The 25,563-nt window shown below is 38.9% G+C and overlaps 2 protein-coding genes across 4 annotated transcripts in view; both read right to left on the minus strand.

The window, feature by feature from the left end:
* Nucleotides 1-3,857, minus strand: part of LOC121858553 (kinesin-like protein KIN-7G) — a 16,678-nt gene extending 12,821 nt beyond the window's left edge. The window contains exon 1 of the mRNA XM_042355043.1: nucleotides 3,774-3,857. The gene's annotated coding sequence lies outside the window, so the exon portion shown is untranslated. The remainder of the gene's footprint in view (nucleotides 1-3,773) is intronic.
* A 4,677-nt stretch (nucleotides 3,858-8,534) lies between these two features.
* Nucleotides 8,535-25,270, minus strand: LOC121858605 (abnormal cell migration protein 10-like). Of its 3 annotated transcripts, XM_042355113.1 has the most exons (11): nucleotides 24,447-25,270; nucleotides 22,656-22,764; nucleotides 20,192-20,344; nucleotides 19,670-19,816; nucleotides 19,052-19,185; nucleotides 17,546-17,605; nucleotides 16,916-17,153; nucleotides 16,192-16,388; nucleotides 15,627-15,818; nucleotides 14,397-14,564; nucleotides 8,535-13,912 (listed from the first exon to the last, which is right to left on the minus strand). In XM_042355113.1, exons 1-11 carry the CDS (start codon nucleotides 24,573-24,575, stop codon nucleotides 11,945-11,947), a joined length of 3,495 nt encoding a protein of 1,164 aa, XP_042211047.1. In that variant the 5' UTR covers nucleotides 24,576-25,270; the 3' UTR covers nucleotides 8,535-11,944. The 3 variants fall into 3 exon arrangements, with proteins under 3 accessions (XP_042211047.1, XP_042211049.1, XP_042211048.1); XM_042355115.1 differs by lacking the exon at nucleotides 17,546-17,605 and having other exon boundaries at nucleotides 16,916-17,144; nucleotides 24,447-25,269; XM_042355114.1 differs by lacking the exon at nucleotides 17,546-17,605 and having other exon boundaries at nucleotides 24,447-25,269.
* Between the last annotated feature and the right edge of the window lie 293 nt (nucleotides 25,271-25,563).

Consider the following 25,563-nt stretch of genomic DNA (forward strand, 5'->3'; position numbering starts at 1 on the left):
TCTGCCCACCATAATAGAGTCAAACAGTCAGTATTTTCAACAATGTTTTTACGTGCTTTGAGAATTTGCAGCCTGGAGTTCATTGATGAGGAATATATCTATAATATTGGCTCAAACCTTAAATACCCTAGATCTTTCATAGACAAATGCCTGAACATTACTAAGAAATCTTTTTATAGAACTCATCCCAAGCCCACCCATGACCATAAGAATCTCTTAGTATTACCATTTCACAAAAATTTCTCTCAAATTCCTTTACAACTAAAAACCTGGAACGTCAATGTGGCATTTAAAAACTCATGCACTGTTAAACAAATGTTAATCAAGAACTCCCCCAAAAACACAATTGGTTGCATTTATAAAGTTCCTTGCAAGGAATGTAATATGTTTTACTTAGGCCAGACAGGTAAAGATCTTGTAACTAGACTTAAACAACATAAATATAGTGTTAGGACAGGCCAGGAATCCAATGCTCTGTTTGTTCATCTGAGGGATAATAAACATTGCATTGACTGGGATAATGCCTCCTCAATATTACCTTGTAATTCAATTGACAGTAGGAACATTATAGAATCCAGTCTCATTAAACATAACGAAGCAGTCAACATGAATTTGAGTAATGGCATGTACAAACTGGACAATTTTGTAATTAAGAAGATTTGTAACCAGGTGAGAAGGTTGGGTCACCTTACCCTCTGACCTGACTACCGGCCGTTGCGGTGCTTTTTAAAGATTAGTAGGGTCATTACCTAATACCTGACCATTGTGGACCTGGTCTCACCCTCCTCTGTATATATACACCTTGTTTTGTACTTCTCCTTAGTCTGTACTCACCCCTGAAGATGTGAATTACACGAAAGCGCTTGGGAACTTCGTGTTGTCTTTTATTATATTTCCACCGGAAATTAAGGAAAACCGAGATATTAATTTTTCAATATTATTACTTTCGCTCAGTCACAAGTGTTGCCGTCGTGTTTACTTATTTCTTAAGAGTCTACAACACATGTGTGCAGGGGTACCTTATTGGTTATAGTGATAGGAGACTTATTATTGGGCAACAGTTTTTGTCTTAGCTAATGAACAATGCGTGGGTGCGTCGGGAGCGGAGATCTTAATTTTCAGTACCAAATATGGCTGAACAGGAGGAAGAGCTGCGCCGACATTGTGAGAGAGATTATTTTACGTCAATTGCTGATTTTCATCAGAAAAATAGTGAGGCAGTATTTTTTTTTTTTTTTAAGAAAACACGGCTTGTTTGCAATAATCAGTGTACACTGTGTGAAGAACAACACATTTGACGGTGTCACCAGTTTTCTTCAGCCAAACAGAAACGGAAGGGTTGCAACCCTGGTTAGGTTTTGTTAGGTTAGATGATTCGTTTTCTCCCCCACCCAAAAGCAGGGCCTACTGGGGGTCCGGGGACAGAGCCCCTGACTAGGGATTAGGTTAGGTTTTGTTAAATGACTCGTTTTCTTCCCCACCCAAAAACCCCAATTTTCCAGGCTCTCCCCCTATTATTGTTTGGGTGGGGGGGGGATCTCTAAACTAGTGATTTCCGGCAGAATTGAATATCAAATGAGTTCGAAACTCGTCAAATATCAACGGAGAAACATATTTTTAATATCCAAACAAAGACTGCTGCATAAGTAAAAATTTACCAAACAATCATAAAACAAACAAAAGTAGGAAAGTTAAAGCAAACAAAATTAAGAAAATTAAATTCCTCCAATGTTTTATTGGTGAATTTATAGTCTTACACCAGTCTTTCTCTCGCTGTTATTAATATGTATTTTGTAGTGTTTACACAATTCTAAGACATTTTTCTTCTATTATATTTCCACCGGAAATTAAGGATAACCGGGATATTAATTTTTCAAGATTATTACTTTCGCTCAGTCACAAGTGTCGCCATGATTTGTTTACTTATATCGGAGGTGGTCTGACTCCCTGCGCACGCATCGCTCCAGGCCTGTCTTCGCTCTTTAAGCATCTAGAACGCATGTGCGGGGGGACGATAGCAAAAGGAGTATTTTTATTGGGCAAGATTTTTTGTTTTTGTTTTATTCAATGAACAATGAGTGGGTGGGTTTGGAGATAAGATTTGAATTTTTTGTAGGAAATATGGATGAAGCGGTGGAAGAGCTGTGCAGAAATTGTGAATGATTATTTTGGGACAATTGCCGAGTCTCACCAGAAAAATAGTGAGGCAATTTTTTTTTCTCATATAACACGGTGTATTACAGAGTATAGTTCTATGTCTAAAGTGTAATAACCAGTGTATACTGCGCGAAGAACAACACATTTGGCGGTACCACAGTAATTTTCTTCTGCCAAAAAGTAAAAGATGGGGATCACCTGAAGAATCATCGCACCAGCTTATTTCACCTGAAGATTAACTACCTTAATGCTAACTTAACCTAACCTAAACCTATTCTACCCTAACCTACATCTAACCTAACATATCCTATCCTATCCTATCCTATCCTATCCTATCCTAACCTAACCTAACCTAACCTAAACCTATTCTACCCTAACCTACATCTAACCTAACATATCCTAACCTAACCTCATCCTCCCAAAATAGTTTTAGGGTGATTTAATCGTTAGGTGAAATAAGCTGGGGCGATGATTCTTCAGGTGAACCAAAAATGGAAAAAGTACAACTTTTCCGTTAGTGATTGTAAGGCATCATTGGATTCATTTACTGATTAGGGTAAGATGTGGGGGCAGAGCCGCCTGGTTTGGTTTGGTTGGGTTTTCTTGGTTCGTTGGTAATATAATTTATGTTATTTATTCTAAAAAAAAATTCCAACGTTTTCCATTAAGATTGTTGGGTTGGAGGGGTGTATCTAAAAAAAACATGTGACTTTCGGTGTAAATGAATATCAAATTCGTTTGAAATGCGTCAAAATACATAGGAAAAACCTATTTTTCATATTGAAATAAAGACCAGCGTGATACTATAAATTCACCGTTTTATTTATAGTGGAGGCAAGAAACAAAGCTTCTTTAGACTATTTTTGGTATTACTGCGTTCATTCCTACCACTAACCTATTATCATATTCGAATAAGACGTCTAATTATAAGATAATTTTCACCTATTACATTACCGGCGGAAATGTATAATAAAGGAGATAGCTTATCCAAAATGTTCTCTATTTTCTTCCATTATTCTTCCACCATTATCGTCTCTCTCTCCCCCAACGCTACGTGTCTCCCGCGTCTCCTTCGTAAATCATCACGACCACGCATTTCTGTACGCGTCACACGGCCAATGAAAAGCGTTTTTGTCTTTGCAACCAATTAAAATGATTTTGGGTTTAAATCGCGGTATATTTGGCCCAATCAAATTCGAGTTTGATTTTGGGTCTCAACTAAGGTTAGGTTAGGTTACATTAGGTTTGGTTGTTGTTTTTCTAGTGTTTTATTATGTATTCGGTCTAAACACACACAAATACACTAAAAAAATATATTATTGTCTTTCTAACATAGAACAGTGTGACAATACAAATATACCATATTATCCTAAAGTGGTTCCTTCTAATAGTATTAAATCATTAACAATTATCCAGATCTACACAATATTGATTAAATATATAGACAGATAGATATAATTAATAGACAGATAGATAGATATTCATTCAATAAAATCCCCATTAAAATACACAGACAGGGAAGGAACAGTAAATGGTGTTATTTAGTCTTATTATATATTATTACCATAAAATATTAACACTACTATTAATATAACGCATTATGATCATTTTCTTACCTTTTTTTTCACATCAGAGGAGGTAATTTACAGGTTAAAATACATTGTTAACGGAGACTAAGTTCACCAGCGTTTAAACTCGCCATTAAGTCCCAGCATAACACAGTGGACCAATCACCGCGCTTCTCTCACAGCAAAACATACAGTGGACCAATCACCGCCCTTCTCTCCCAGCAAAACATCAGTGGATCAATCACCGCGCTTCTCTCCCATTATTGAGCCAATCAGCGCATCGGATACAGTCAGTCTTGGAGTCTGAGGGATAAGATATATAAAATTAAATAGTTAAGTTCATTAATAATCTATAGTTAAATTAAAAAATAAATACAGTAATATAATCCAATCTGGTCTTTGTACTCGCTTACTGGTTAATTATTACATTAATACTGATGTACGGTTTACGCCACCATCTTATAGTTTAGGCTCGTGTGTATGGCTCATTTGGTGGTATATTTGACTAAAACATTAAGACATTACTGTTAGACGTTAGAGAAACACTTAATACAATACTAAAACATATTAATGTATTTGTTTAAGCTGCAAAGTAGGGACCATAGGCCTTACAGCCGGGGCCGGGTTAAGACTTTGGTAGGCCTTAGGCACCTCCAGGACATGGGGCCCCATTTGACAGCATATTCACTAATAACACAAGCTAGTACCTAATAATAAAATGTGATGTCGAAAGAATAAGATTCAGTGATGTTTGCCATGAATTGAGTAAAAGAAAATGGGTTAGCTTGTACAGTACAGAAATAGTTTTGTTTACAAGAAGCACAGCTAGCTGGTGGACACTAATAGGATTAAGTAATAAATAAATGGAAAAAAAGTACCTCAGTATCAATTTAATAATAACCTGTAGAAAAAGGGGAAGAAAAGTTCTCGTTTTACTTTTCGTAGGCTCTACCAGCCAAGCTGTGGTGGTGGTAGACCTATGGAACGGTCTACCAGCCCAGCTGTGGTGGTGGTGGTGGTAGACCTATGGAACGGTCTACCAGCCCAAGCTGTGGTGGTGGTAGACCTATGGAACGGTCTACCAGCCCAAGCTGTGTTGGTGGTAGACCTATGGAACGGTCTACCAGCCCAAGCTGTGGTGGTGGTGGTGGTAGACCTATGGAACGGTCTACCAGCCCAAGCTGTGGTGGTGGTGGTGGTAGACCTATGGAACGGTCTACCAGCCCATGCTGTGGTGGTGGTGGTGGTAGACCTATGGAATGGTCTACCAGCCCAGCTCTGGTGGTGGTAGACCTATGGAATGGTCTACCAGCCCAAGCTGTGGTGGTGGTAGACCTATGGAACGGTCTACCAGCCCAAGCTGTGGTGGTGGTGGTGGTAGACCTATGGAATGGTCTACCAGCCCAGCTGTGGTGGTGGTGGTGGTAGACCTATGGAACGGACTACCAGCCCAAGCTGTGGTGGTGGTGGTGGTAGACCTATGGAACGGTCTACCAGCCCAAGCTGTGGTGGTGGTAGACCTATGGAACGGTCTACCAGCCCAGCTGTGGTGGTGTAGACCTATGGAACGGTCTGGCCCAAACAATAGTGGTGGTAGACCTATGGAACGGTCTACCAGCCCAGCTGTGGTGGTGGTGGTGGTAGACCTATGGAATGGTCTACCAGCCCAGGCTGTGGTGGTGGTGGTGGTAGACCTATGGAACGGTCTACCAGCCCAAGCTGTGGTGGTGGTAGACCTATGGAACGGTCTACCAGCCCAAGCTGTGGTGGTGGTGGTGGTAGATCTATGGAACGGTCTACCAGCCCAAGCTGTGGTGGTGGTAGACCTATGGAACGGTCTACCAGCCCAGCTGTGGTAGACCTATGGAACGGTCTACCAGCCCAGCTGTGGTGGTGGTAGACCTATGGAACGGTCTACCAGCCCAAGCTGTGGTGTAGAGAACAGTACTGTACTGGTCTGCAAAATAGCCTTTGAAAAAACTATCAAGAACGATGGAGGGATCCTACACATGCCACTGGGCTCCTTCCCTCGGCATGGCCACCTCTAGTTGGTGGCCATTAACTAAATAAGGCGTGGTCATCAGCCACACAGTTGTCTATCACAACACCTTACCATAAACTAAGTAAACTTTCACTAACCTGTTGGTTCAAGTCTCCCAGGTGATGGCGTCTGCCATCGTCCATCACATTGACGTAAACACAACTACATCGTTCCAGTGTTCACCCATCATCAACAAATATATTGTAATTGATTCTAACACACAAAACCCTTAGAAGTCTTGGAATATAACTCATTACCACTGTTTTCAGGAGCATTGAACATCTTCCATTACTCCCTTTAAGCTGACGACAGCAACAGGTGTTGGTAACTTGGGACGGTGTATATTTTGGCCATTATTAACATGTCCTTAATGAAACAACTTGTGAATGGATGAATATTCTTAAGCCCCGTCCACACGATCGAGCAGTGCCCGGCAGGCGGGGGTGGTTGGCGGCAGTCATAGTCGGGCGCCTGTAGCTAGTGGTGGTTGGCGGCAGTCATAGTCGGGCGCCTGTAGCTAGTGGTGGTTGGCGGCAGTCATAGTCGGGAGCCGGTATCTACTAGGTGGTCGGCAGTGGCGGGTGCGGTACGATCACCATGGTGTGTCGCAGGAATAATCGCCGGACAGTTAAAGCGAAGAGCATAGCGTTGTGTACTATAATAATTGCTGCTATGTGCAAAAAGAAGAACCAAATGCAGAAAAGGGAATGGTGCAAAGAGTGGTTAGGTCGAAGAAAAGTATTGGGAAGTCATGCCACGATTTTACGTGAACTGCAAGATGGACATGAGCAAGACTTCACCAATTACATGAGAATGGACCCCAACACCTTTTACAAACTTCTAGCGAAAGTGGAACCATATAAAAAAAAACAGGATACCAATATGAGGGAGAGTATATCTGCAGAGGCTCGTCTAGAGGCAACGCTCATATATCTTTCAACTGGGTGCACCTACACGTCACTTCAGTATAGAACGAGGATATCAAAACAAAGTTTGTCTCGCATAATACCTGCAACTTGTCAAGCCATGTATGAAGTACTCAAGGAAGATTACTTGCAGGTGAGATTTGTAGTACATAAAAATTCATTGAATAATGTTAGAATTATGATATGCATAGACAGGAAGCTATGGGACTAGAGTGAGGAGAGCGGCAGGAACGAAGAACACACACGAATGTCCTCATTACATAATACATAAACAATCTCCCGTTTATTGTCACGCCAATAATGTACATTGCATAAGCTTATTTGGTTATACACTGGACATCTGGACCGAGCGGGGAACATATACGTATCACATTTGCAGTACTTAACTCAGGTTTTACAAAGTACTAGCATACGTTCTGTCAGTATCTCTGTTCATACCTCACCGACTTGAGGACCCGAGGTCAGCGGTGGCGTAGTGATCAGCTGTTTTTGACAAACACCTGAGGTTCCAATAATAACACGTGTCTTGTATTGCAGGCTTGTGTAATGTTGAATATTAATGACAATATTATAGGAATGTCGGTTTTCCGGTTTTATCGATTATTAATAATGAAAATGATATTAAAACATATTAATATTTGTGAAGGGGTCCCAGGGTCAACTCGTTTGTCTGGCAGAGTCGTCGCTCCACATCCGGCAGCAAACCACCAGGCAGGTGGACCATGATTTCGCTCAAAGACGGGCATGGGCACTACGCTGGTTTGCCCGCCAATTTTGCCCGATAACGGGCATTTAGCGCGTGCCCGCCGGGCACTGCTCGATCGTGTGGATGGGCTTTTACAGGTTGTAGTCACTACAATGTCAACTTCATGGGCCGTTCATTATAAAGGGTATTACAGTAAATGTCTGGCTGTTTATTTTGACATCTGATGTTGTTGTTGTTGTGTTAACAATACCAGGTCATGTGACAGCGACTATATTAATAGAAGTTAAGATAATTATAATTATTTTTTATATTAGTTGTAGTATGGAGCTCTTAACGATATGTGTTCATGGTTTAAAAATTCGAGTAATTTGTTAATTAATGATCTTTGAAATAATTAAAAATATTTAGAATATTTAAAAAGTCAATAATGATGTGCCCATCTATTTTAAATTACTTTATACACACTTTCTTGAAAATATTGACTATCTTTACTATTTAAATACTGTACATTAGTTTTCACTTTCCCCCCAAAATGTAGTTTGACATCAAAAATACACCTAATACAGTACTGTACTGTAGATTTTATTTATATTTAAATATATACAGTACAGTACTGTACAGTATTATGTTTTCTGGTACAATACTTATAAAGTTAATGATAACTATTCATGAGGCCATACAGTATTAGTATATTTTTTTCACATTAGCACAAAAATGTCCACTGTATTTTTTAATTAGTTATGTAAAACATAAATTCGTTCTTTTTATTGAGAGGAGGCCTTGGGTTGCAACTTCCTTTTATGACTAAATCCTGCACTGGCAGAATATCAGATTAGAATGATATCTTTATCAATTGTTTTTCTTTTTTAAATATTGTTTATAATGTCTTTTCATTTCATACCTCCAAAAAATTAAATCACTCCATTTGCTGCTTCTGGAAGTGTGGGACAAGATCACATGACTTCCAGCTGACACATTACCCTGTATGAAGGAGATGCAAGATATCTTTATAGCAATTTTTAATACGTTTTATTAATAAACTTTCAACGCAACACTAGAGGGGCTTTCACTTTCTTTCAAAATTTTAAACCTAATAATTGAGTTTTTCTATATTTGTATGTAAAACAAACAAGTAATCTTTTAATGGAGATATTTTTATTATTACTGTGTATATATAATTTCTGTACAATGTGGAAGTTGGCACAAGGCCACTGGATTCTGGACACACATCCTCAAACCAGTTACCAAGGAGAGATCCACTGGAAACAACATGTAACCAGGGCAGATTGTAAGAGACCAGGTAAGACAGAAATAAGAAATTTAATTATTCCATGTGAGTCTGGTACAAATTAAGATAGGTAGCATAAGGTGAGGGGAGACTGACACACCTGGGAGATCACAAGGACGAGACTAGGAGACCAAACACACAAAGTGATGGACAGTTCAGTACAATATTCTATTTGTGGCTCTATAGCTGGCAAGTAATAAACACTCCAAGGCTATGTTGCATTATGGCTACAATAAATGGTAGGGAATCAAACAAACTTGAGTGTATTATATCAGTAGTGTTTATATAAGAATAAATAGGCTGCCAGTGCAATTCAAGGCGGGATGGAGTAAGATGCAACGTACTTCACGCTCGGGGTTAAGGTGGCGGATCAGGGAATTTACAAGGGTCAGGCACCAAGGGATTTTGTGGACAAGGTTGGGGCCAACAAAAGGCATTAATATACCTAGGGTGGTGTCTGAAGGCATTTATTATGCCGCATAATAAATATAAAAAACTACAAAGAAGAAATAATATCAAATGAACAAAAATGTTAATATAAAAGAACAAAGGACTGACCATAGAGGAGGAGAGGGCACTGTGTTTGTATGGAGATCCACCATTGTGAGTCAAATGGTACATCAATGCACCAAAGATGCAGAACCTTCCATAGATCAAGTGTGTGAAGACAATACATCAGTCACAAAAAAGGGAGGGAATGGGAGGCAAAAATGTATTACAGAATATTAGTCATATCTAATACAGTACAGTACAGTGAAGACCCTTTTCTACCAGTTATTACAAGACTTAACATATTTCTGTGAAACATTGCCTATACTTTATTTCAGTGTCATGTTGTAAGTATGTTTTAAAAATAAAGAGCAATATATATATATATAAATTAAGTCACTGTACAGGGACATTTTTGCCTTAAAGAATATACCCATATCTCGTTCTTCACTTAACCCAAGATATTACATCATGTGAACTGAGTGGGTTTCAACTCAAGGTGAAGAGTCAACACAAATTATTATCTGAAATTTCTATTTATGTGACAAATTTTGGCTTCCTATAAACCCAATGGTATGGTTATCACTTGCTCTCAATAACTTTAGATTTACTGCTCTCTATCTCTCTCTCTCTCTATAACAAGATTGTACATAACTAACGGTGGTATTAAAGAAGCCAAACACCTCTCCCCTTGACCATTCAAGTAACTGGAAGAGGTGTGGTTGCCAATGACAAAAAAGGACTCAGTGAAGTACTGTATATGATATTGGTTACCACACAAACTCATATACACTCTTTGGGTCATTAAACCTATGGAGTGTACAGCAGTAAAGTTTGATAAGACAAGGAATACTAAAGTGAAACTGAACCCCTACATACAACCAAGAGGCAGTATTGTACATTCTACTCCCAACAATTTCTATAAACCAATCATGATGAAATCCAAGAACTCAGGGTTTACAAAACTTAATGAGCTTAACAATAACCCAAGGATTAGTTTTGTTTCTTTTTTTAATTTTATATTTTCTCATTGAGGTGGAGAGGGAAGGTTGCAAGTCCTGATTACATGTCACTTGTCAATCTTATGCCAATTCACAAACTATTTTAATGAGAATTAACAGACTTTGAGAAAAACTTTGTATGACATTTCTCAGATTATCAAAAACCAGTAAAATGCAAAAACACTATATTATAATTATGTGATCGTCATTGCGTTGTTAAAGAGGAAGAATTACTGGGGCAGAGACCAATCATATTAATTTATGAATATGCAACACAAACTATAAAAAATCTATTACCCGTAGGATCCTCTGCCTTATTCCCCAAGGGTATGCACTGCGTACTTAACAGGTACTGTACTTGTGAATTTTGTAAACAAATGGATGATAAAAATGAAAATTATTTCTTGTAGATATTAGAAAAAAATGTTCTTAAGATGATTTCTAACATTTCAAAGTCCCTTTAAACTTAAAAGATCTCATTTTGATCATAAATAATTTCCATACTTGAAATTCCAAAACTAGACCATAAAATTATCTTTTAAAGCAGAGGAGACCCTTAAGTAGTAAGAAATTTGAAACTGGATGGAACTATCATACACAAAATAAATCTGGCAGGCAGTTACATGTACTATTAGCTCAATACATAGAAAAACATTCATTCGCCCAATTGTTTACTTTTTACAAGACTCATAATTGCACATAGAAGCATCATGGACAGAAAACAGTCAAAGAAAAGCAAGATCATTTTTATGCACATTATCAAACACATTAAACCATAAAAAATAAATTGTTACAGTAAAAATGGTAAAAAACCCCTGACCTCAGCCCACACTCCTGTGTACACTCAGGGTCAGCTTAACATCTTTACAAAAAATACAAAAAACTTATCCAATGTACAATATACACCTTTACACATTTGGTTTCATAACTAACTGGTCAGAACATAAAATGAATACAATCAAGTATCCAATGCTGTCAGTTTTCTATTATAGAAAGTGACATGCAATCACCAGTTATCAAACATTAACTACTTGCTGCTAGTTCATAATACAGTCTAACATGCATGTGGCAGCAGTGACTGTATTTCCAAAATCAGTTCAATTCAATCTCTATTTGTGTTGATACTGTCAGGTCTAAATGGCTGGCCTATAATTAATTGTGCCATATAACTATGAAGGAGCAGATTTCCAAAGCCTTGAGGTACAGCAACCCATGCCAACTTCCTGGCAGAGCCAAATAACTGCACAGTTCATTCAAGTGTCCATACTAGTTAGCCGAGAATAACACTAACTAGCTGTGGGCCCACATGGGTCCCATACCACTACTGTTCAATAACCAGCCCTGGTTGTAGCACCATTGGAAGAAACCACCAACAAGCTCACCACAATACATGTAACAAATAGTTTCCTTAATTTAATGATTAAAAGGTACTTTACACCAATAAGGACATTAAGAAATATAAATTCATATTCAAATGGAAATACACTACTGACTTCTTAAGTCATGCAAGTGCTTATTCCAGTTAGACTGGAGGCATCCTGCAGAAATGTTGGTGAGAAAGCCATCTCTTTTGACACTGCTACTTCATAAGCACTGGCAAATACCATCCATCGCCTTTGTGTGGCCCTGCTATATCATAAGGAATCCATGAACAATGGCAACATTCATTAAGTAACAATCTTAAATATATAATAACATTCAGCCTCCTTTCAGGTGCAAGTGGGGGTAACACGTGTAACAAGACAAGTGGCCACTAATGACGCAGTCGTCATTGCCGTGTGCTGAGGTGAGTGGAGTCTGAGCGTTTGGGTGGAGGAGGAGGAGGCTTCTTCCGCCCGGTGGGAATAGTCTGTGATATTCGGTGCAGGTCATCAGCATGAGGTGGGGGTGAAGGCTGCAAAGTATGGCTATTTACTGGTTGTGGTGTATCCACAGAGTCAGCACTGGGAGGAATACCATGTGGAGAAAGATTCTCGTATAGACTGCCGTAATGCTCCTGGATCCAAGCTCCAACATTCCGTTCTGCTTCACTTGGCAAAATAGGATCTCTAAACCCTAAAACCTCATGAGGCATTTTATCAAAGTCTTTGCACTTTTGTGCTACTTGCCACTTTTTTTGCATGACTCTCTGCAGATTATTCAAGAATGATCTTGGTGGTGTGATCTTGTTACCTGGACTATCCAAACGGCCTGGGTTTATAGATAGTCTGGTGGATTCTGAACGTTTTGGGAGAGGAGGCTTTGCAGTTGGGGACTCTGGTGTTGGAGGTATACTCTGCACATCATCCATGAAAGTAATCCTTTTCACTTTTTTCTGTGGACTCTTTTGTGGCTGTGCATACACTGGTTGGTGTGGAGGAGGAGAAGGTGGTGGTGGTGGTAAGGGGGAGTCAGGATGCCAGCCACCGTTATGACTGGATGAATGTGCAGGCAGTTGTGAGCTTGACGCTGCCTGTGTGGTACCATGGGCACGTAGTTCAGCTAAAAATGGTGGCGATGCATAAGTTACTGACTCACTACTATCACGTTTTGGCTTTGGTGCTACAGCAGGTGGAGTTACTGACTGATAAACAGGTGAACCAGAAGCTTGGTAAATTGGAGAACCCGCAGCTTGATATACTGGTGAGCCTGCAGTTTGGTAAATAGGAGAGCCACCATAAACAGGTGAGCCAACACCTTTTGGCTTAGTTGGCTTGGGTGTAGTGGGTGGCGGTAATGGCAGACAATGTGGTGGGGGGTGTGGTGTACAACTTGTATGTGTTGGTAAATTTGAATGTGGTGGTGGGGGTGGTGGTCCCCCTGTATATGGTGGACTAGATGGTTTTGGTGGACTAGGTGGTGGTGGGGGTGGTAATGAGGTGATGCTGGCCATCATGAGATCTTCTGGATTAATGGGTGGCAGAGAATCTTCATCAGGTGGAGGAGGAAGTGAATTGAGGCTGAGGGTAGATGCCAAGAGCTCTGGTGGTGGAGGTGGTAATGACTCCATAGCACATTCAGACAGTTCAAGGGGTGGTGGTGGCAAGGGTAAACTATCCATTTCCTCTTCCTGAGGCACTGGACTTGACATACTAGTGTTTAGAACATTACTCGATGCACCACTACTTACACTGGTTCGTGACTGGGAATTACGTCTGCGTAACGTGTTTACTTCTTCTGTCAGAGAGCGACGCACACTCTGACGAATTGTTCCTCGCCCTGAAGCAGAGTCTACAACATCTTCACCGTCCACTTCCTTTACAAGATGTCTTGTGGTTGATGTAAGAGGAAGCTTAGGGTTGTTGGATGGCTTCCTCTTGATTGTCCCTTGCGGAAACTCAGATTCAAATCCATGCTCGCCGGTGGGTGTCCCTGCCGATGAACGTTCACTTAAACAACCACTTGAACTACTGGAAGATCCACTCTTAAGGCTGTCCTGCCGCCAGACTGGCGGACGACCCAGTGTATTGACTGGAGTATCTTGAGAAGACGACCCAGCTGAGGACTGAGCATCATCCCCACCTTCTTCCCCATCAGCAACACTTGGGGTGAGGCTGGGAGCCAAACAAGAGTCTAGGGAACGGGATTCAGAGGATGGAGTAGTGGCTTGGGATGCCCCACGGGACCCTCCACCCATACCACTCTGACCTGCCATTGATGCTATGCTGAAGGAACGTGATGAAGCTAACATGTCGATATCCTCTTGGGCCAAGTCTTCAACCAGTGCACGATAGTTGTCAAGCAATCTTCTTCCACTCTATAGGAAAAATTAATAAATTACTTAGTGATGCAGATGAAAGGAACAATCTAAGTAGCAATAAATAATAATAAAAAAAAAAACAGGAACAATGCTTTCTAACGGTACACCACGAGAAGGAGGGGATGGGTTTCCCTACCTCCTAAGAATAAAGGTAGGGGTGATTACAAGATAACATTTTCCCAATAATATCAGCAGATAGTCAAGCTTTATGCAATAACATACCTCGGATAAACCTCACTGGTTTTGTTACAGCCACTACATCCGAGACAATTTGATTTTTGGCAATGACAAACACTAGTAAAAGTTTTTTTTATTTCTTAAGTGTTGTGGGGAGTGAAATGATAAAACAAATGATGAAAAGCTCATGAATTATGTAGGTTATTAATCTATTTTCAAGGCCATTTAATTTTTTTTTTATCAATCTGTAGACTTTCCAATTGATTCCAATGTACTTATATATTATACATTGCAAGTAACTTACCTTAGCAATTCTAATGCCCATGACCCACTGGGACAAGGTTCTTGGGTCTTCAGAACACAGGTATTTAATGTACTTGCTGCTTTTTGCTTGCAAGTGGGGATGCTTAATGGCAAAACACCAGTCACTTGGAGCCTTGTACTTCTTTTTCCAACCAACACCATAATATACCTGTAGGTAGATCATTGATGTCAGCTGAGCAAACACTTCACTTCAGTTACCATTATGAACATAAAAACATCAAGAAATATTATATGGAGGCAACAAATAAAATGCTATACACAGGGTCAGATTCAGGAGTGGGCAAAGTGGGCAGCTGCCCAGGGGCCTCCACATATTACAATATTTAACTTATTTGTTTATTCATTTGGATTATTTTTATTTTCATTATTTGAGTAGAGGTTTATCTGAATAATAATGCAAAGAATCATCTCTCTGTAATAACTAATAATATATTCTTTTCTGTGAAGTCTCTTGAAAATTTTTGACATGTGCGGTAGTAGCTATATCAGGGCTGGTCGACTTGAAACCACATGAATGACTCCAGTCATGTCTCACTTGTGTGTGTGTGTGTGTGTGTGTTGGGAATTTGTACACTGTCAATAAATATACAGATAATTAAAAATTTCTCAATGTTCTAATTTCCTCAATATAACTGCATATGGCTTCAAAATTCTCCAAAGAAGTGTTTAAATTTCAAAATTTTCCCGGGGGGCTTACAGCGCCCCCCGGAACTCCCAGATGTTTAGGTCACTTCACTCGCCACCCCACCCTCTTGGGTAGTTATAATGAGGGGGGCCTCCACAGGTCTAAATCCGGCACTGGCTATACACTACAGTCATGATCTTTACCTCACAATACACTGGCATAATATGACTGAGTTGTGTGTTACTTGTCAAGTTTAGCCAAGACATATATAACATAATTTTGCAATTACCTGAACTGTGCACAGAAACCAGTATGATAAATTGAACAGTGAAGGAATAACCTTCAAAATAAGATGCACCTCAACTTTTATACACATGGCATATACAGTATACATTTTCTTCCACATGCTATGGAAAACAACTTTTTATGAATCACCTTTGCCTTTATGGTATTTTTTAATAAATATTTCTGGGTAACAAGATTCAATAGAAGTCAATATTCATTTCCATTTTCTAAATAGTCTTAAGTTAACAATGAACTTTTTGAAGAAGTGTTTGGACACAAAACCATGGGTGGGTAACTGACCTGATTAACTTCCAGAGTTGTGAGGCATACAAGGTCCTTGGAGGAGCGAGAAGATTTACCCTTAGGGCAATAATACAATCCAGAGGCACGGAGGACAAAATAGTACTTTTTCCACACCTTCTTCCCTTCAGACTTCAAGAAAAGTGGACCTTCAACTTCTGGAACACCAACACCTGTACTTGAGAAGAACTCCTGAGGAAAAAATAATCATTAATTATTATCTTAAATTGTATCTTAACATAAAATACACTATCTCAGAAATGTATTGGATATTTTGTTAAAATTTTATATTTGTTTAATATAGCATATACGAATACATACAGTACAAGACTGCATGTACCTGTATAGTATTGTGCTCAACCTGAAGATCCTTATCTATGCTTTAGGATAAATAAATCTGTACACAATATATTGTAAGATTTGCCAGAAACATTGTAATAGAAAAAACTGCAATATTAATTATACTCTTGAAGTCTTTCCTCATTAATTCATTACAGTAATGTTTAAAAGAGTAATGCTCTATATTCAGTATTTAGGTAGAACAAACAAGTCAATAGATTCTCACCTCAATAAGTGTACTTCTTCCTTCATCATCCAAATCTGAGTTCTTCTGTGAAGATGACCCGATGAGGATGTACTGCTCAGGTCGCAGGAACAGGTCATACTTGTCAGGTCTTTCCAGGAATAACAGCTTGTTCTTGCTGTCTCGGGTCCACAGAAGAAGGTTTTCCACTAGCATTTCATCATCCTCATATATTCGCTCTATGAAATAAATGACATCATATTACAGTAGTTTTATAATGCATAACTAAGTGTCTTTGGTGTACATCTACAATAATGTATTGTACTTATATAAACAGATAAAAATACAAATCTTTCTCAGTACAAGCAGTCCACGGGTTACAAATGTCTGACTTATGAACATCCACCGATATGAACGAGGTTCCATAAAGTTAAAATTTACAGTATTGTATTTACCTGATGACTTTTTTACTTTAATTTCCTCTATTTTGTCATAAAATTTTTTATTTTCTCTTAAATTACATGATTTTAGATGTATGTAATGACTTAGGCTATAATATAGTGGGTTTTTAAACATTGTTCTGTACGTGCGGTATGCACATAGGATATGTGTTTCAACTAATGTACATTATCGACTTAACAACGTCCCCTGGAACGGAACTCATTCATAACCCGGGGACGCCTGTACAGTACAACATTATACTGTATTAGGTTATTTCATGAATCATTTATGAAGTGTATCTATAAAAACTCTTTATGTAACTAACCCATATAAAGATCTGGTATGTGTTCCACCACTGCCCACTTGGGATCCATTCTCACGTGATTTTTATCAGCCAGGAGTCTCGTGACGTGTACAACTGTCATCTTCTCATCAACCAGTAAAGATTTTGTTGAGCCATCTGATGTAAATGCTTTAATGAACAGCTTCTTAACATTGGCTTCTTTAATCTTCTCAAGGGCCATTTTTATCTTTTCAGCTTTGAGTTTTGCAGCCTGTTCCACCTGCCAAGAAGGAAGGAAATGAGTCACAATAACCAAGATCAAATCTGTTGTACAAAATACCCTCTTGGCATTCACTAAGCTATTTATATATACAATATCTCATTATTTAGTTTTGGTATATTCAACAACTGCCTCACTCTGTTCAAAGAGGAGAGTAGTAGCTATTAGTTCCATGACCTATCTAGCCAACAAAAGGTACATAAAATGTTACATCAGTAAACAAAATTTATTTATCAAACTTATTGGCACTGCAAGATTTCTCATTCAATAGAGCATTACTCTACTTTGTGTGTAAACATTAATTCTCCATTTGATAAACTCCTACTGTGGGTGAGGCTTAAGGGAGTAAACAGGGAGATACAGGAGAGCTCTGAGAGGCATTTCCAACTAACCTTGTCCAACCCACAATCCTTCAGCAGGTCAGCCAGCTGAGGTAACGTCAGGAAAAGGGTCTGTTTACCATCACCATCATGCAAACCAAGCATCATGCAAAGGCAACAGGGGGAGAAACAAGAACAAATACAGTATTGTTTGTAGTACAAAGGCAAAATGCCAATGCACATCAGTGTTAGTTGGATTAGAGTATTGGTCAAGTTGACAAAAAATACCCATGTAAATAATAAAGCAGATGCAAGCAGTTAACTCCAGTACTATATTATTAATTTTTTCAACACAGGTACTGTTTTTAGTATTAATTCTCAACAAACTTCTGAACTTAATAATCATAATACAGCTCCATACTGGGTTAACAATGGTTATATAAAGCTATACTAGTTTGTATGATGAGGAGACCTGTGCCCAGGTTGTGTTCTAATCTGCAGGTCAACATTGTAGCAGAATGTACTTCCTTCTCGATAACATCATCATCATCATCATCATAATAAAGTTCCGAATTTCTGGTTATTTTGCCAATGTCTTAAAAGGAAATTGAGAAGAAAAGTGTCAGGGCCTTGTTGTGGATGGAAGACACCAAAAACGTACACACTTGTAAGGCAATTAAAATGAATGAATGACGGCAACTGAAGGAGAGTCAGTGGGAGATGGGTTGCAAGTAAAAGAAAAGAAATGTTCTCATTACCATTCATGCTCCTCTCCTTCTAATATACCATTTTTCCACATTAAATATAAGGTAACAATAAAACATTAATTTTGCAGTATTTACTAAACATAATACTGTACTTTACTTACAATTTTGAAAACATATGGGTTTGTACAGTATTTACACCAGAACAGGATTAATGTGTTTGGGCACCCAATTGGGTATCCAACCAGGGGAATAATGTCTGTAACTTTACAAAACTAAACATGATGCAACACTTGATTTGAATGTACTGTACTTGTTAAAAACCCATTAGAAAATATATATCTGCTTCAATGCCACTGAATTTGGTTGCTCGGGTCATAAGTAATGTTTTTGAACAAAAATTCTATAAGGGTTTGCTAATATTCAATTAAGGTGATCACATTACAAGCAATGATACACTTTTACCCCTCCCCCCCTCACTACTGAGCGGCATGCGCACCCCAAGATTTAGGGATCAGAACCGCTGCTGGGAGCCTGGATACTGCCCTGACATAATAAATGCTTATAAGGAACTGGTAACAATTTCTGCTACAATGTCTATTTTAGTGAATATTACAGACCTTAACAAACAATATGTGTCAAAGCCCACATTATATATCCAGCTAGCTCCCACATATTCTATCTCTAAGTTGCATACAACTGTATATACAACATGTGACAAAATAAACACCATGCACAATCAACAGGGAGCTTTAACTATTATATTACACCACATTCATGGAACCCATATAATATCTTACATTAATTCCCAGTTAGTACAGTTAGTATTAAATATTCACACACATAGTAAGCATCATATGTAAAAGCAACTGACCTGTGACACGTGTTTGCTGGGATCGTGCCTCGAGCCGGCGCTCCCAGAGGCACCGCTGGATGCTGAACTTTCTGAAGACAGCATGGACACGTTGTCACTAAATGCCGAGTCATTGTCTGGGCTGTCTGTCCGCGCTTTAGAATGGAGGAATAAATTTGCATATAAAAATGATGTCCTCGGGACCCAAAAGGAAGTACAAAGTAATATAGTGATGAAAGAAAAATCCTAATAATTATACACAGTGGTACTTGGCTGTATGTTTGATTATCATTATTTCAATACAGTCTAAAGTTATTAAATTTTCTAGGTTTTTCAAACAATTTGGTATACATAATCAGAAAATATTCTAAACATAAATAATAATAATAATAATAATGGTTTGAGCAATTACTTTACCAAGAGCATTTACACCCTTAAGTGGGGGCCAAGTTTGTTGCAGTGTGACTGTATTACAGGTGCAATCTGCCATCTTTAGTTACTGTACAGTATTACTGTACAATTACTTTCCCTTGGTAAAAAAGATAAATCATGAGCTTATGTTATTAAACTTACCAGGAGAGTGTGAATATACAGTACTACCTATGAGGGTCTCACCAAGAATACAGCACTGACACTTACCCATATTAGTGGTGGAAACATCAATCTCCACATTAAGAGGTTCAAACTTTGGTCTTGTATTTCCAGAGTTACTGCGGGAGTGACTCTGCCGCTGCTGTAGCTGTGGATGCAACTGTGTTTGCTGTTGCTGTTTGGGCTGCATTTTATCTGTAAAATTTAAAACAATTATTGAGGAGGTTATTGGGTATAGTTCACCAATGAGTCTAGTCATCTTTATTATAAAATGTTTATATAATTGAATCACACTGATAAGACTTTACCTATACACAAAACAAGTAATATGGATATACTGGTTCTTCACAACACTTCCTCCACTCGTCATACTTCAATTAATCTTAAAATTACATCACTCAGTTCTTTATCATTAAATGCCTAAACAACATTTTTGTCAATCTCTCAACATCTAATTATGTCCATACATTCTTCAAATCCAACCTGTCTGGATGATCACCCATTCGTCCATCTTCCCATTTCCTTATTCAATATACAGCATAAAAAGAAGTTTAAAGGGTCCTGTCCTACCTGTTATGTGGGTTCCAGATGTGGTCGTTCTGGTAGGAGGTGTGGTTAAGTTGGAAGTCGAAGTGGAACTCTTGGAGGAGATTTCAAACTCAAACTGAGTCTCCAGGGCACACAGTTCTCCAAGGATGGTGTCCAGTTCAACGTCACCAGAATCTGAGGTTGACATTCATTATTTACAATTAGTTTGTCTTTGCCATAAATAAGAAAGACTGACATCAGAGCAATATTCTGTAGAGTATTACCAAAGTTTAGTATAATGTACATGGTACAGTATTACTGTATATATTTATTATTCCAATTCAGAATGGGAATACAGTACAGTACTTATTAAACAAACACAAAATACTGTACAGTATAATATAAGGTAAAGGTGTAGAATAAGGGAACTTCCATAGTAATGTAGAGTACATAGAATACAAATCCTTTAAATTGTGCAAGACAAAAATTGAGAACTTCTGTTAATATATACAGTACTGTAATGTTAAAATGCCCATTAGGTGCATGTATAGCAGCCTCGCATTTACAATTTTATCAAGAAGTTTGGGAATGAAGTAATTTATGACAGCAAAAAAAAACTAAATAACCTTCAATTAATATTTTCCTTAAATAGAGCTAAAGTAGGTTAGGCTTGGTCGATTTGCTTTATGTGTGCGAACTGAAAAATTCACACTTTTACCCTCTGACCAGAACAAGGTGCTGTAGTGTCAATCTGGTGAGGATTTTCAGATAATATCCTTGGACTTAAAGCTGTCTTATGAATGTATCTGATATGGTAATTATATTCCAAAAACAAAATTCAAAGGGACTTAGGGACCCAATTTCAGGTTAGCTTCCTCCCCAACTTCCTTGAGGGGGAAGGTACTGCAATATATCACCATTATAGGTGCACATCATGCTACATGTCCTTCCTACTTAGCATCTTACTGCAAAACATGTTGCATCTGTCTTCACCAATAAAATCCTGGTTTTATATATTCTTCGATCATAATGTCATTCCGTATTTGGCAACAGCAGGTTAGGTTAGGGTAGGGTAGGGTAGAGGGTAGGTTAGGGTAGGGTAGGGAGAGTAGGTTAGGTTAGGGTAGGGAGAGTAGGTTAGGTTAGGGTAGGGAGAGTTAGGTTAGGTTAGGGTAGGGAGGTAGGTTAGGTTAGGAGTGGGGAGGTGGGGTTAGGGTTAGGGGTAGGGAGAGTAGGTTAGGTTAGGGTTTAGGGTAGGTAGAGAGTAGGTTAGGTAGGTAGGGTAGTAGGTTGAGGGAGTAGGGTGGGTTAGGGTGAGGGAGGTAGGTTGGGTTAGGGGTAGGGAGAGTAGGTTAGGAGTTAGGGTAGGGAGAGTAGGGGTTAGGGTTGGGAGAGTAGGTTGGGGTTAGGAGTAGGGAGAGTGGGTTAGGTTGGGAGAGTAGGTTGGGTTGGGGTGGGGAGAGGTTAGTTAGGGTTAGGGGTTAGGTTAGGGGGTAGGGAGAGAGTAGGGGGGAGGGAGGGGTGGGGAGGTAGGTTGGAGTTGGGGTGGGGAGTAGGGAGTTAGGAGTTAGGGTGGGGAGAGGGTTAGGTTAGGTTAGGTTAGGGTAGGGAGAGTAGGTTAGGTTAGGGTAGGGAGAGTAGGTTAGGTTAGGGTAGGGAGAGTAGGTTAGGTTAGGGTAGGGAGAGTAGGTTAGGTTAGGGTAGGGAGAGTAGGTTAGGTTAGGTCACCAAGTTAAAACGGTATTCGTATTTATCTCATTGTGAAATAGGAGTGGGACCTAACACACACTAACCAAACCTTAACTTATCCTAATCTAATCTAACCTAACCAAACTAATATGTATACAGTACAGTACTAGTCTTCCTAATCATCTAGAAATCCATTTGTTTTTACCAATTCTTTGCTAGTAATCTGTATCATAATATTCAATTTACAAAAAATTATGTAAACTTTTTATTAAAATTTCTAAAGCTAAGATTAATTTCTTTAATATAACTGTGCTGAATTAACTACATGATAATTATTCTATAAATAGTAAATACAGTAATAACAATAATAATAATCATTATCATTATCAACCTAATCTAGAGAATTTATCTTTACAATCAATATTTCAGACAATTCTAAGACAGTTTTCTTCTTATACGTTTCCCGCGCAAATGACTTATATTATCATGATTGTTTTTGTTATTTTTAGCCATTTAATTAAAGTGATACTCAGTTGGTCACTTTAAAACTACTTTAACACCTTTAAACTCCTTCAAAGTCCCGCATTTAATGATACTCAGTTGGTCACTTTAAAACTACGTTAACACCTTTAAACTCCTTCAAAGTCCCGCATTTAATCCCATTCATGACACTTTTTACAATATTTACTCCTATTTTCTCTGTGATAAAAGAAAATGAAACTGCACAAGTCCCTGATACATGATGCCCTTAATAATGGCTGAATAATATAGACAGTGGTGAACCTGTGGACATATAGTACACCTTGATGGTACTCACCCTCGAGGTTGGCCCTGGAGAAGCGATGGGCGTCGATCCTGGGTGGATGAGGCTTCTCACGGCGTTGGACTGCCGACACGCCCACATTGCCGCCCACCTGCTCCAGACCCTATAGGGAGGGACACAAAACTTAGGTTAAATGTCACTTTCGAAATAATAGGATGTTTAAATTACCATAAAACAATGGCTGTTACGTTTACTACTACTACTACTACTACTACTACTACTACTACTACTACTAATAATAATAATAATAATAATAACAACAACAATACCAATATTTAAACAAAGGACGAATACACAAAACTATATTGTTAAGAAATAACTGACAAAAGGAAAGATCACACAACTTTCCCTTTGCTAAAGATTGAAGAAATTTGATGTAAGAGTTTTGAACAGTATATTATATAATACAGTAATATACACTACTAGGTGTGTAGTACCGTACTCAAAAACGAAAGTTGTGGACCTGTAACTTACATAATTCACCACAAACATGAAAGATGTCATGACATTATAAACACACAGACCATAAAATGACATCACTGGTTTACGTCAGCGCTAAGACTGGACCATCAAGAAACACTCCTTCAAGACGTGACGATTTAACACATTAAAACACCCACCACCAACTGTATAAATATATAACAACTCAAGAAGGAGTCATAGGCAGACATCTTGCTTGGTGACTTACACAACTTTCAACACAATTCACGACAAGACAACACAAGACAACAGGACACGACCATTTTTGTGGGGAGAGAGTATATAGAAGGTTAAAGGGATGACGTTGCTTTCTCTTTCTCAGAAGTGTACGAACTACTGCATATCATTACTTAATGTTCCAAATATTATCATTATTCATCTCCCATGTCATGTAGGGTGGAACAGGGGGTAAAAAGACTCATATAAATGGTTAGATAATATAAAGTGATGCCAAAATAATGCAGATGGAGCCAAGGAAAAGTGCAGTTAACAAGTAAAACTACATAGTTGCAACATATGAATATCAATACGTTACACAATTAAGACATAAAATCATTAGTTTATTTTTAATCCAGTATCTAATCTAACCAACCAGAAGACAGTGAAAATCAGATAAACAATCACCACAGACGAATGTATATGTTCCCACTAAAACTGAAATCAACAATATCTTGACATAATCCTTTAACAAAATGTCGTATCCCACCCCAAGAAAAGACTTGTCTGGGTAATGACAAATGTTACACTACTTTAGAGTCCAAGAGTCCATTGCAGTGTTTGTGTACTCGAGTTATGAATCAAGTTTGTGTTCAATGTCCACTTCATTCCAACCTCCATGGTCACTAATAGTGAATAAAGTGACACCATGAATAATTACAGCATAAAGTGACACCATGAATAACTACACCATGAAGTGACACCATGAATAACTATAGCATAAAGTAACACCATGAAGTGACACCATAATACTAATATAATGAACTAACACCATGAAGTGACACCATAATACTAATATAATGAACTAACACCATGAAGTGACACCATAATACTAATATAATGAACTAACACCATGAATTAGTGACACCATAATACTAATATAATGAACTAACACCATGCAGTGACACCATAATACTAATATAATGAACTAACACCATGAATTAGTGACACTGTAACACCATTGCTGAATAACGTCTCGATTTCTAGGTTAAGTAGCAGTAAAACACAACTATAACAAAACAGGAGAAATGAAAACGTTCGTCTAATCACCCTTGTGTCTATATCCCTGTCCACCACAGTATAACTTACCACAGAAGCTGCATCACTGTGGAGTGGGAAGTCTGTGGTGAAGGCGTGGATCTCAGCTAACACAGCGTCTATGGAATCCCTCGCTGTAGGGATGTTACCACCTCCCTCCTCACCACTGTGTATGGCCATCCTTAACGTTATGACTCCTCACTACTCAACACACACTAAATTTTCTCCCGAGTGTTCATATTAGATAATAAGCATGTACAGTTTGTTCAACAACCGAGACACGTGAACTACTTCTCTGGGTCGTATTGTCTTTAACTTGGTGCTCACAAAGAAAGGCCAGTCTAGAAGAAAGTTCAGGGCCAGTTGTTTTCGTTTAATTGTTGCTACAGCTGTGTGCGTGTGGCCGTCAGCACAGCCAGTGTACGAGGCTGTGTTACGGGGAGCAGCTCGGCACAGCACCCTCCCTCTCCCACTCGGAGCAGCTCGGCACAGCACCCTCCCTCTCCCACTCGGGGCGCCCGGGTAGCAACAGTATGGCTTATCTTCACATCGCGTTTTCTACACACGTTTTCTTAGCATAAAATGCACATTTCATGTCAATATACTGCGCACTTGGTAAGTTTTCAAATAAAGTATTAAATATTGCCAGCCTTACACGGTCACTGTACCTCCACGTCACGTACACTTTCTGTTCAATCTAGGCGCTGCTGTCAACTTGATACTCGGCCTGCCTGACCCCTCCAGTACAAATGTCTTAACTCTCTCGCACTTGACCACTGGGGTTATACTGTTAGTTATCGACATAAAGACTCAAACTAGAAGAAAGTCCTCCCCAGACCCGACCCCGTGGAGCCGTTTGAGTACTCTGCGGCCTTGTGTCCAGTATAGTGAGGTAGCCCAGGGCACGTTGCCAAATACCTTCACTACAGCTACATATTCAAAACAGTTAACGTTAAAGGTTTGAGTTCGCTCATTAATCATTCAGGATAATCCAAGGAATTAAAAAACTGTGATAATATGATTTTCAACAGGGAAAAGAATCTCAAGATAATAAAATACAGCACAAGTGTCAGGCGGCGGGCAGATGGCAGCCATGCCCTTGACGTCACGACCATTCACAGGAAGGTGGGGACGTCAGCTGCGTGACTCATATTACCACCTTAAGACA

The sequence above is a fragment of the Homarus americanus genome, unplaced genomic scaffold, assembly GCF_018991925.1.
Source record: "Homarus americanus isolate GMGI-L3 unplaced genomic scaffold, GMGI_Hamer_2.0 scaffold74, whole genome shotgun sequence".
Taxonomy (NCBI): domain Eukaryota; kingdom Metazoa; phylum Arthropoda; class Malacostraca; order Decapoda; family Nephropidae; genus Homarus; species Homarus americanus.

Coding starts and splice junctions, on each gene's coding strand:
- LOC121858605 (XM_042355113.1), bottom strand. CDS start 24,575: ATGGCCATACACAGTGGTGAGGAGGGAGGTGGTAACATCCCTACAGCG. Junction 15,819..16,191: donor GAAGAAGTACACTTATTGAG/GTGAGAATCTAT, acceptor TTTTTTCCTCAG/GAGTTCTTCTCAAGTACAGG. Junction 13,913..14,396: donor TGGGCATTAGAATTGCTAAG/GTAAGTTACTTG, acceptor TTTTTCCTATAG/AGTGGAAGAAGATTGCTTGA.